Here is a 12,415-nt window from a genome sequence, read left to right on the forward strand (position 1 = left end):
TGTACTGTCTGGGATTTGTACCAATTATCAACAGCTTTCTCTGTATGTCACAAACGATTACCTATAGGCAAGTGTATTTTTGTTGGGATACAAGAATGGAATGTTAACCTTCACTGCAAATGTTTATTTTCCAATCTGTACCTAATACAAAACCTTGTCCTCTGTCTTCCACTAAACACTAGAAATAATATTGCCATGGTACAATTAGTTAGGTTATATGATATACCAAAGGCATCTCAGAATGTGAATGCAAGCCTCCTCAATGGCCCAATGGGTAAAAACCACTGATCAGTGACCTTTACAGACTAGAACCACCATGATTTGATTCCCAGTCTGTTTCACTGAGCCATAATCTGGGTACTACAATTGACCTTGGCACCTGCAGGAGAAGAAATTCTGATGAGGTAAAGTGCAAAAAGATCAACACTACCATAGAAAGAGTGTCTTTTTGCAGCAGAGTCTTCAGAGAGATAGAAGGGGATGAAACAGCTTTTCCACAAAGTCTCAGATGACTGGATATTCATTTTTCAATACAGGAATTAAGGCACAAATTCCACAAACTTAGGCCTTTTGATTGGACGAGATGGCACAGTCAGATAGCAATTTTTTCACCACTGAGACTCTCTTCAATCTAGCCAAGATAGAATTAAAATCTTCCTCCCAAAGTCTAGAGTGAAATGTGTTTCGACAAGCTCATCTTTGTGGCTGTGAATCCACTACCCTAACTGGGCAGCTCAAAGGGTACAGGGTGGCTACAATGTTGCAATAATTAATAGGCCTCTAAGTTTGGGGTTAGGTACCTATTGAGAAAAAGAGAGTACAAAAAGCTTTATGGTGCAAAAGTGTTCCATTCTCCACAACTGGTATGGTTCATTTTGTTGAGTATAAAAGTTATGAAAAAAACAGGCCCCGGGTAGCTGTGTTTTTGATACAATTGCAAACATAGCATATCTGAACGCAGTTCATCAAATTTCTATCATCAGATTTCCGTTATTTGGTGACTTACTTTCATGTTACTTATTTTGTTGCATGCAAATATAAATGTGCTCTGCAATGACTGCTGTGTTTCTATGAAAAACTGGCACGATCTCATAGAAATTAGGGCAAAAGATCCCCAGGGGTATAGCAATAGTTGCAGGGTCCCCCACAGAGCAATATTTGAAAACCACTAGTGTAAAGTTGCTTTCATAATTTTAAGAGACATACAAAAATTCTTCTAAAGTTTGGATGACTGGGCCACAAGGTACTCCCCCCAAAAAATGTACAAATAACATCTTTCCAAGAGCCGGCACAGGGACAATGGGCCGAATGGTCGCTGTGCTGTATTATTCTGTGCATGGTGCAGGGTTTAGTGATGTCGTCTGTTTGGGAAGCTTTGTGGGTATAAAAATTACAAACAGTCTGTGGTCACCCTTATTTAAAAAGGGCAGTAGACAGAAGGCTGGAAACTATAGACCGGTTAGCCTAACATCTGTGGTAGGTAAAATTTTGGAGTCCATTATTAAGGAGACAGTAACAGGATATTTGGATAATTTGGATAATCATAATTTAATAAGACAAAGTCAGCATGGTTTTATGAAGGGGAAGTCATGTTTGACAAATTTGCTGGAGTTCTTTGAGGAAGTAACATATAGGGTGGATAAAGGGGAACCAGTGGACGTAGTGTATTTAGACTTCCAAAAGGCATTTGACAAGGTGCCACACAAAAGATTATTGCTTAAGATAAAAAATCACAGGATTGGGGGTAATATTCTGGCATGGATAGAGGATTGGCTATCTAACAAAAGGCAAAGAGTTGGGATAAATGGTTCATTCTCAGACTGGCAATCAGTAACTAGTGGTGTTCCGCAGGGGTCAGTGCTGGGTCCCCAACTCTTTACAATCTATATGAACGATTTGGAGGAGGGGACCGAGTGTAACATATCAAAGTTTGCAGATGATACTAAGATGGGAGGGAAAGTAGTGAGTGAGGAGGACATAAAAAACCTGCAAGGGGACATCGACAGGCTAAGTAAGCGGGCAGAGATTTGGCAGATGTAATACAATACTGGAAAGTGTGAGGTTATGCACTTTGGCAGGAAAAATCGTAGAGCAAGTTATTATCTTAATGGCAAGAAACTGGAAAGTACTGAAGTACAAAGGGATCTGGGGGTCCTGGTGCACGAAACTCAAAAGGTTAGTATGCAGGTGCAGCAAGTGATTAAGAAGGCCAATGGAATGTTGGCTTTCATTGCTAGGGGGATAGAATATAAAAATAGGGAGGTATTGCTTCAGTTGTACAAGGTATTGGTGAGACCGCACCTGGAATACTGCATACAGTTTTGGTGTCCATACTTAAGAAAAGACATACTTGCTCTCGAGTCAGTACAAAGAAGGTTCACTCGGTTAATCCCGGGGATGAGGGGATGGACATATGAGGAGAGGTTGAGTAGATTGGGACTCTACTCATTGCAGTTCAGAAGAATGAGAGGCGATCTTATTGAAACATACAAGATTGTGAAGGGGTTGGATCGGGTGGATGCAGGGAGGATGTTCCCGATGATGGGTGAAACTAGAACTAGGGGGCATAGTCTTAGAATAAGGGGCTGCTCTTTCAAAACTGAGATGAGGAGGAACTACTTCACTCAGAGGGTGGTAGGTCCATGGAATATGCTGCCCCAAAAAGCTGTAGAAGCTACATCATTACATAAATTTAAAACAGAAATAGACAGTTTCCTAGAAGAAAAGGGAATTAAGGGTTACGGGGAGCGGGCAGGAATTTGGACATGAGTCTAGGTTCGGATCGGTCATAGCCCTGTGGGTAGCGGAGCGGGCCCAGGGGCCGTGTAGCCTGATCCTGCTCCTGTTTCGTGTGTCTAATTCTGTTAGATTCAGGAGATAGTCCTGTCATAGTGGATTGGCGGTTAGGATCAGATCAGCCATGATCTTATTGAATGGCGGAGCAGGCTCGAGGGGCCAATTGGCCTACTCCTGCTCCTATTTCTTATGTTCTTATGTACCCAGGCTCAAACAGTGCGGACTCGTGTCGAATAAAGTTCATAACAAGCTGACAGAACCATTTAAACCCTTGACTTGTACCTTCTACACCCAAACCGTCCAGGCGCGGCTTCACTTAACGCCACAGCCCGACTGCATTACGTTTAAATGGTGACACTGCTGTGTAATTCTATGTTCACATTTACCGCCCATTTCTCGCTGTAACCTCGCCGCTCACACTCACATCAGACCGAGCCTAAAACTTTCCTCACCTCCAGCCAATCCCGCTTCGCTGCGCCTCACGCCAAGCGCGCAGCTTCCGATGACGTTCTCCACAAACTGGTGCTCGAGCCTGACCCATCCGCGCGGAAAGCGTGTGTGCAGCGTCATCAGATTGTGCGGCTGTGACGAAACCAAGAGCAGGAGGTAAGAGCGGAGGAGCCAGCGAGCCAATTGATGCTAAGAGGATTGCGTCACTTCCCGGGCTGACGGAAGTGTGATGTGGCTATGAAGTGTGCACAATGGTGAGTGAGAGCGTTTGTCTTGTTGATGTTGGAGGGAGGCCGGCAGGTCGGTCGGTCAGTTATCGTATTAGCTCATGTTAGGATGTGCGGGCTTGGTGTCTCTACTTCCAGCCGGTAGCTTGGCGTTTATTTTGCCCGTTTGCAGTGAGTGATGTGTCAGTGTGGGATCAGGGCTGGGCTTCCAGGTGACAGGCTCTCGCCGGTTTTTCACCCGGCTCAACTGGTCGTCGTAAATAAAATTGCGGAGTGGCCAACGCTGGATGCAGATGTTTAGTCTCGCCGACTAATGGCGAGAAATATTTGTGTAACAGTTCATCAACAAATATCCCAGGATCAGTTAGATTAACTGGTCTAAATTCCGCAATGCGAGCCTGGCTCCTGTTTTGAGTATTGGGATAATATTCACTATTCTCTGGTCCCCAGGTACAAGCTTAACATATATATATAATATATTGTCCATACAGAGACAGATGATGAGCTGTGGGATATGAGTAAGTTCACCTAATAAAATTTGAGTTCCAAGTAGTGACTGGGATCTAGCTCATAGCTTGTCACATTTTAACCACATTATTATTATGAATGCATTAAATATAATGTTGATTTTAAGTTTGGTTTCAGTGGCATTTGTAAAATATTTATAGTATTTGCTGTATTTGTTAACTGCCTTCTGGGGCATTTTGTTCTTGAGCTGCTTTATTTAGTATTAAGTTATTTAACAAATCTTATTAGTGATAAAACTTTTATAAACAAGAAAATTACTGATCCTGTACTAGCTTGATTACTCAATAGCTTTTTTTGATTCCCTGAAAACTGTTCCATGCTGTAAGGATAGGTTACTCGGATAAACCTTCGCTACCTTGAAATGTGGGGGTGGGCCGGGTGCGAGGGTGGGGACAGCATTTTAAAATGTTCATTTCTTGCCTGAAAAAGAGGTGGCCAGGAATTGAAAATCCGGGGAGAGAGGTTGCGTGCACACCGCATGTCTCGTTAAAAGGATTGCAATAGTTAATGTTCTTTTGTGTGCATTTTAAGAGCACCAACTTGTATTTATGTAGTGCCTTAAATGTAGAAAACATTCCTAGTGCTTCAGGAGTGTCAATAAAAACAGTTGCTGAGCTAGAGAAGTCAAAAGCTTGGATAAAGAGCTGGGTTTTAAGGAAGGTTCTGGAGGCAAAGGTGGAGAGGCAGAGGGAATTAGGGAAGGAAATCCATAGAATGGGACCTAAAGGCTGCCAATAGAGTCCAACGTCAGTTTTGGAGGGGAATACGGCTAGATAAGCTTCTAGGAAGGGGTAAGGCCATGGAGGGATTTAATTATGAACTTGAATTGTTGGGGGACCGAGGGCCAACATAAGTCAGGTGAGGATGAGTGAGTTAGGACTTGGTGCAGCATAGGAAATGTACAGCAGATTGGTGAATGAGCCAAAGGTTAAGGAGAATGAAAAGCTAACCTAGAAAGCATTGGAATAATTGAATCTAGAAAGGAGATGGGGGTGACGGTGAGGATAGAGATTGTGGTGGGGGGCCAAACATCAGGTCTTCCCAGTGTTTCGCTGGATGAAGTTGCAGCTCATCTAGTACTGGTTATCAAACAAGCAGTCTGTCTGTATGTCGGAGTGGTGGGGTTGAGTAAGGAGGTGGAAAGATAAAGCTGCATGTCTGCAGCTGATTTCACCAAGGGATAGCAGGGGAGGAAAAGTAGATGAGGCTCAGGGATGGATCCTTGGAGAACTCCAGATGTGACGGTGCAGGGCTGGGAAGTGATGTAATTGCTAGAGATGGTCTAGTAATGTGTAGTAATTTAAGAAATATGGTGAAACGCTACCATTTCTAATTTCAGTATGGGATTTCTGTTTTCAACTCATTTGATTTTTACTGTGCCAAGTTGTGATGTTGGCCATGCAGTGAACTACTAAACACATAGCTAGATGGCACAACTGAGAGTCCCTACCACCCCCCTCCCCCAAAAAATAAGCTGACAGCCAAACAGCTCTATATAAACCTGTGGCACATGAAAGAAAATGTTTATGTTGAAAGTGTAGTAGCACAGAGGCTTGTAGCTTAAGCTGCAGGTATATCCAACATGCTGTGCATTGTATTGCAGAGGGAAAAAACAAAGTATACAAAAGTGCAGTTTGGAGAATTGGTAGATTTAGAAATTTATGAATGGAATGTAAACATTGAAGACACAAGATGTATTTTCTAGGAGAGTCTGGTGACATGCTCTCACCTCTTTATCGCTTTCCTTACCCCAAATTATTTTGGCACTTGATAAATTTTGTGGCATTTTGAAAACTTCTGCACCAATATACTGCTTCAGATATTTTTAATTCAAAAATGAACTAGTTGCGCAGACGCAGTAGAACTTTACAGGATTCATTTGCTTTTTTTATTATTTTGGCCCACTAGTGCCTGTAATATCTCAAGAGCAGAACACTAGAGATGATTCTGCTGTTCTAGATTTTTCGGGCGATTTAAAAATTTTTATTCAACAATGATATTTTCAGTTTGCATTATGTATATGTGTTGAACATTAGGAACAGAAGTAGGCCATTCAGCCCCTCGTGTCTGCTTCACTATTCAATTAGATCATGACTGATTGGGGCCTCAACTCCCTATCCCTTGGTACCCTTATTGACCTAGCATCCACTACATTTTGGCTGAGAAAGTTCCAAACTTCTTCTACTCTGTGGAAAAAGTGCTTCCTGATTTCACTCCTAAATGGCCTAGCTTTAATCTTAAGATCGTCTCCCCTTGTAGAAAACTGCAAGAGCTGTGTGTTGGTGCATTAATTCCATAGAAATTTGAGTTCTCATTAGCATAAAATTTTGGGTTGCAAAAATATTGTAAAATATTCTCAGAAGAAACATGGGATTGAGTTATTTTACACTACTTGAGGATGTTTTTAGGAGAATTATTACATAGGATGAAACTAGCGCCCTTGCTCCTAGAGTGCTCCTGGGGCAAAATAATTATAATTATCTACTCAGTTTAGAAATGCATGATCAGAGATAGAAAGTTTTGTTTGTTTAATGTGTGAATTATTCCATTTTAAATATATTCATGAATTGGCTCCATAAATACTGTTTTGATTAGAGTTGGACTTTGTGTTACTTATGACCCCTCTCCATCCAATTTCCCCTTTCACTATGACTGTTTTGCTGAATATACAAACATTGAAACACAAACTGGGCCATAGTGAATAATGGGCATCTCCAGAGCACAGGAACTGTGAACCTGAGCATCTCCACACTGATAATTGAACCACAAGTGAGGTCAAAACAGGCATTGGCTTTTGGTGGCATCGCTATGGAATGCCACAATTGCGATGTATGAAGATCTGTTCTTGTACTTTTTTCAAATTTGTTCTTGGGATATGGTGTTGCTGGCATAGCATAGCCGGCTACCGACCATAGAGCACATATACCAGAAACGCTGTTTACGGAGGTCACGGACCATCATCAAAGACCCTACCCACCCCAGCCACAGTCTGTTCGCCCTCCTGCCATCTGGGAGACGCAACAGATGCATTCGCACCCGAACGATCAGATTTAGGAACAGCTTCTTTCCCAGGGCTGTCATCCTACTGAACTCCACAAATAAACTCTAAAGCCTGCACATCTGCCAATGCACTTTATTATGTTTATGTTAATGTATTACAAGCCAAATGAATGTTGAATGTTTAAGTGTCTTAATCTAAATGTACACTCTCGGGAGCCGCAAGCCTACATTTCGTTGTACTGCACTTGTGCACTAACAATGACAATAAAGTTGATTTTTTTATTATTATTATTATTATTATTATCATCATTACCCATCCCTTGAGAAGGTGGTAGTGAACCGCCTTCTTGAACCGCTGCAGTCCATGTGTTGAAGGTACTCTCAATGCTGTTAGGTCGGGAGTTCCAGGATTTTGACTCAACGATGATGAATGAACGGCAATATATGTTCCAAGTGTGGAAGGTGTATATCTTGGAAAGGAACCTGGAGATGGTGGTGTTCCCATACACCTGCTGCCCTTGTCTTTCTAGGTGGTGGAGGTTGCAAGTTTGGGAGGTACTGTCATAGAAGCCTTGACGAGCTGCTGCAGTGCATTCTACAGTTGATATACACTGCAGCCACAGTGTGCCGGTGGTGGAGGGAGTGGGTGTTTAAGGTGGGCTGCCAATCAAGCGGACAGCTTTGTCCTGGATGGCGCATCTTGAGTGTTGTTGCAGCTGCACCCATCTAGGCAAGTGGAGAGTATTCCATCACACTGCTGACTTGTGCCTTATAGGTGCTGGAGAGGTTTTGGGGATGCAGGAGACAAGTAATTTGCTGCAGAGTACCCAGCCTCTGACATGCTCTTGTAGCCACAGTATTTATGTGGCTGGTGTTGAATTTCTGGTCCATAACAACTCCCAGGATGTTGATGGTGGGGGATTTGATGACAGTAATGTCGTTGAATGCCAGGGGGAGGTGGTCAGACTTTCTCTTGTTGGAAATGGTCACAGCCTAGCACTTGTGTGGCACAAATGTTATTTACCACTTACCAGCCCAAGCCTGGATGTTGTCCAGGTCTTGCTGCGTGCGAGCATAGATGGTTCATTATCTGAGGAATTGTGAATAGAGCTGAACACTGCAATCATCAGCGAACATCCCACTTCTGACCTTATGATGGAAGGAAGGTCATTAATGAAGCAACTGAAGATGGTTGGGCCTAGACTGCAACCCTGAGGAATTCCTGCAGTGATGTCCTGGGGCTGTGATGATTGGCCTTCAATCACCACAACCATCTTCGTTTGTGCTAGGTATGACTCCAGCCAGTGGAGAGTTTTGCCCCTGATCCCCATTGACTTCAGTTTTGCTAGGGCACCTTGGTGTCACACGCGGTTGAATGCTGCCTTGATGTCAAGGGCAGTCGCTCTCACCTTTCCTCCTGGAATTTGGCTCTTTTGTTCATATCTGGATCAAGACTGTAATAAGGTCTGGAACTTGGTGGTCCTGGTGGAACCCAAACTGTGAGAATCAGCGAGCAGGTTATTGGTGAATAAGTGCTACTTGATAGCACTTTTGACGACTCCTTCCATCACTTTGCTGATAACTGAGAGTAGGCACATAATTGGCCGGGTTGAATTTGTCCTGCTTTTTGTGGAGAGGACAACCTGAGCAATTTTCCACATTGTCAGTAGATGCCAGTGTTGTAGCTGTACTGGAACAGCTTGGCTAGAGGCGTGGCTAGTTTTGGAGCACAGGTCATCAGCACTACAGCCAGGATGCTGTCTGGACCCATAGCCTTTGCTGTGTCCCGTGCACTCAGCCATTTCTTGATATCACATGAAATTAATCAAATTGGCTGGAGACTGGCATCTGTGATGGTGGGGACCTCCAGAGGAGGCCGAGAAGGATCATCCACTCGGCACTTCTGGCTGAAGATGGCTGTGAACACTTTGGCATTGTCTTTTGCACTTGTGTGCTGGGCTCTGCCATCATTGGGGATGTTCATGGAGCCTCCTCCTCCTGTTAGTTGTTTAATTGTCCACCACCAGTCACTCTGGGTATTAGCAGCACTGTATCCTGGAAACACTGGTAAACACAGAAAAAAGTTGACACTTTTTTTTTTCCATAAAAGGAATTGCCCTTTCTAACCTTCCAACCTGAGCAAATTTTGAGGTGAAGACTGAGCCAAGTGACAAAAGCCCAAAATGTCACCAACTTTTCTGGGGATTATAGTGCTGCTTTTGATGCCCAAAAGCTTTCGATTATCACAAACCCTTAATTCATTCTGTTTTGATGTTTAATATGCTGGTATATTTTATGAGACGACTCCTAAAATATTATTGTACTATGTGATTTCTCACAAGATTATTTGTACACCACAATAAACTATTTAATTTTTTTTAAATAATAATCGGTGAACAGATGCAAAAATAATACAGTACCTCAACTTCATAACTTCCCCTGATGAGATCTGAACTCTCAATCTCTAGGTTGCTGGTCGAGTACCATAACCACTAAACTACATTATCTAACTAGGAACTAAAACACATTCTACTGACTACAGTACCACAAACCCAACTCGCTTAGACTGTCAAATAGACCTTAAATTGATCCCCATCATAGTGCTAACGTGCATGAGTCATTGCACTTTGCAACAGAAAGACCAAAAGTAGTTAAATCTACATTATTACAACATGACCGCAGTCAAAGTTACACCCAAGTTGTCTGTTCGCCACCTAAGATTCCAATCTCTCCTACAAAGTATGATGACTAGTAACACTGTTGGCACATGTGCATTAAAACTGAGCCACAGTGGTCATTGGGGCAACTTCCAAAGAATGCAGGAAGCTTAAATTTATGCTCATAATTTAAATGGCTATATGGACAAGCATACGCTGGTTCTAAAGCTGAATGTGCAGAATACATGGACAATTGGCATGTAGCACTTTGCTTAATCATTTCTAAAATGCAGTCAAGTGTCTATCCTATCCGTATTAAACATTTTTCTCCCCTTATGTCTTTTTTTGCAGTGTAAGTACATTTCCAAAAGCACTACTTTTATGGGTCAGAGTCCTGTCCAATAGCCAGTCTAGCTATAAAACTTCCATCTGCAACTAAAGTAGGATGTTTGTATTTGGTATGTTTTACGATATATAAAAGATTTAAATGCTGAACTAATAGAATAAAATCTGTAATTTTTTTTATATCCCAGTTGTATCTGAAGGTTGGACTGGCTAATTGATGGTATTTTGATTGATACTATGAAAGTATTTTTGGAAATGCACCTCATGTTTACGTTTAAAAAAAAACTGATGGCAGGTAGGTTGGATTTCACTCTTGAATGTGTAGGGTAGTTAGTGGCTTTAAATGAGATGCTAGAGCATTGTAAGGTTCAAGGGAACCAGACTTGCATTGTTTTTATAATTTTTTTCTACCTTGTGCTCCCTGCAATCCTCATGAAACTATAGTAGTACAGTCAAATCTTGCATTTTATCCAAGATGTATAAACATTCCTGTTTTCCTATTCCATTTAAGTTATTTGTTTGCAATACTATTTTTCAAAGGTCTGAATTTGCTGTAATCTGTATTCCAATGGGACACAAATAAGACTCATTGCAATTTTTATCTCTACAGTCGGCAATTTTCAACTTTCAGAGTCTACTGACAGTGATACTACTCCTGATTTGTACCTGTGCTTACATCAGGGCACTAGCTCCCAGTGTTCTGGACAAGAATAAAACTGGGTAAGTGCACTATATTTTCTGGTTGTTTCCTAGATTATTGAAATTGAAGGTCTTTTTCATTTGAACACTTTTTTTTCAGCAGTGAAAAAATAGCCATATGCAGCAGGCTGTATTTGAGAAATATGTATAATACTGGGTGTTCATAATCTCTAATGACTAGCAATTTTCAGCCTTTGGAGGTTAATTGATAATAGTTGTCCCCAATAAGTTTATCCCCAAATTAACCCCTTTCACATTTTGTGCTGTGATTTTTGAAAGTGCATACGTCAATTTAATGGCCAGGAGAAGCTCTGCAAGTAACAAAACAGCAAAGCTTCAATTCAAGCTAATTTCATCTATCATACGTTAAAGCTTTATCATTGCAAATCTTTCTGGATCACCAACTCTTGTGTAAAGTCCATTGTGGCACTATTGCATTACAGGCAGAAAGAAAGTGGGTGACCATCAGGCGGAGCAACAGAGGCAGGCAGGAAGTGCAGGTATACCAAGTTGGATACTGTTGAGGGGGATGACTCACCAGGGGAAGGCAGCAGCAGCCAGCTTCCTGGCACCAGGGACGCTTCTGCTGCTCAGGAAGGGAGGAAAAAGAGTGGGAGAGCAATAGTGGTAGGGGATTCTATCGTAAGGGGAACAGATAGGCGTTTCTGTGGCCGCAAACGTGACTCCAGGATGGTTTGTTGCCTCCCTGGGGCCAGGGTCATGGATGTCACTGAGCGGCTACAGGGCATTCTTAAGGGGGAGGGTGAGCAGGCAGAGGTCGTGGTCCACATTGGGACCAACGACATAGGTAGGAAGGGGGATGAGGTCCTGCATCAAGAATTTAGGGAGCTAGGTAACAGATTAAAGAGCAGGACCTCAAAGGTTGTAATCTCTGGATTACTCCCAGTGCCACGTGCTAGTGAGTATAGGAATAGGAGGATAGTGCAGATGAATGCGTGGCTAAAGAGTTGGTGTAGGAGGGAGGGTTTTAGTTTCCTGGATCACTGGGCCTGCTTCTGGGAAAGGTGGGACTTGTACAAGTCGGACGGGTTGCACCTGAACCAGAACGGGAGCGGGGCGGTTTGCTAGCACTGTTGGGGGGGGTTTGAACTAACTTGGCAGGGGAATGGGATACAGAGGGGAGCTGAAATAGGGGGTGATGTGCTGCCAATTATAGAGAAAAAAACAAGTCAGCTTGGTAGACAGGGCAAATATATAAGGACAAGGCTGGATGGCATCTATTTTAATGCAAGGAGTCTTGCAAATAAGGTGGATGAACTGAAGGTGTTGATAAACACATGGGAGTATGATATTGTTGCTATCACGGAGACATGGTTGAGGGAGGGGCAAGACTGGCAGCTCAATATTCCAGGGTACAGAATCTTCAGGCGAGACAGAGGGGGAGGTAAAAGAGGAGGGGGTGTCGCAATATTAATTAAGGAGTCAATTACTGCAGTAAGGAGGGATGATATATTAGCAGGTTCCTCTAATGAGGCCATATGGGTGGAGCTTAAAAACAAAAAGGGGGCAAGCACTTTGCTGGGAGTGTACTATAGGCCTCCAAACAGTCAGGGGGAGATAGAGGAACAGATATGTAGGCAAATCTCAGAGAAATGTGCAAATAATAGGGTAATAATAATGGGGGATTTCAACTTCCCCAATATTAACTGGGATAGTCAGAGTGTGAAAGGCTCAGAGGGTGTAGAATTCTTA

The 12,415-nt window shown here is 42.6% G+C and overlaps 2 protein-coding genes across 6 annotated transcripts in view; one reads left to right on the forward strand and one right to left on the reverse strand.

The window, feature by feature from the left end:
• Positions 1–3,349, reverse strand: part of xrcc4 (X-ray repair complementing 4) — a 583,131-nt gene extending 579,782 nt beyond the window's left edge. The window contains exon 1 of one of the 2 annotated variants that reach the window (XM_085989376.1): positions 3,249–3,349. The gene's annotated coding sequence lies outside the window, so the exon portion shown is untranslated. The remainder of the gene's footprint in view (positions 1–3,248) is intronic. The other variant, XM_085989378.1, reaches the window with a different exon arrangement.
• The window catches only part of tmem167a (transmembrane protein 167A), a 488,889-nt gene continuing 479,795 nt past the window's right edge, over positions 3,322–12,415 (forward strand). For 3 of the 4 annotated variants that reach the window (XM_085989392.1, XM_085989384.1, XM_085989395.1), the window contains exons 1-2: positions 3,496–3,546; positions 10,614–10,723. In XM_085989392.1, the coding sequence (XP_085845518.1) occupies positions 3,526–3,546; positions 10,614–10,723 (131 nt within the window). In that variant the 5' untranslated portion in view covers positions 3,496–3,525. Of the gene's footprint in view, positions 3,547–10,613; positions 10,724–12,415 lie in introns of all 4 variants that reach the window. The other variant, XM_085989389.1, reaches the window with a different exon arrangement.

Source organism: Somniosus microcephalus, chromosome 1 (genome assembly GCF_052327205.1).
Source record: "Somniosus microcephalus isolate GS21.2 chromosome 1, FLI_Smic_1.0, whole genome shotgun sequence".
Taxonomy (NCBI): domain Eukaryota; kingdom Metazoa; phylum Chordata; class Chondrichthyes; order Squaliformes; family Somniosidae; genus Somniosus; species Somniosus microcephalus.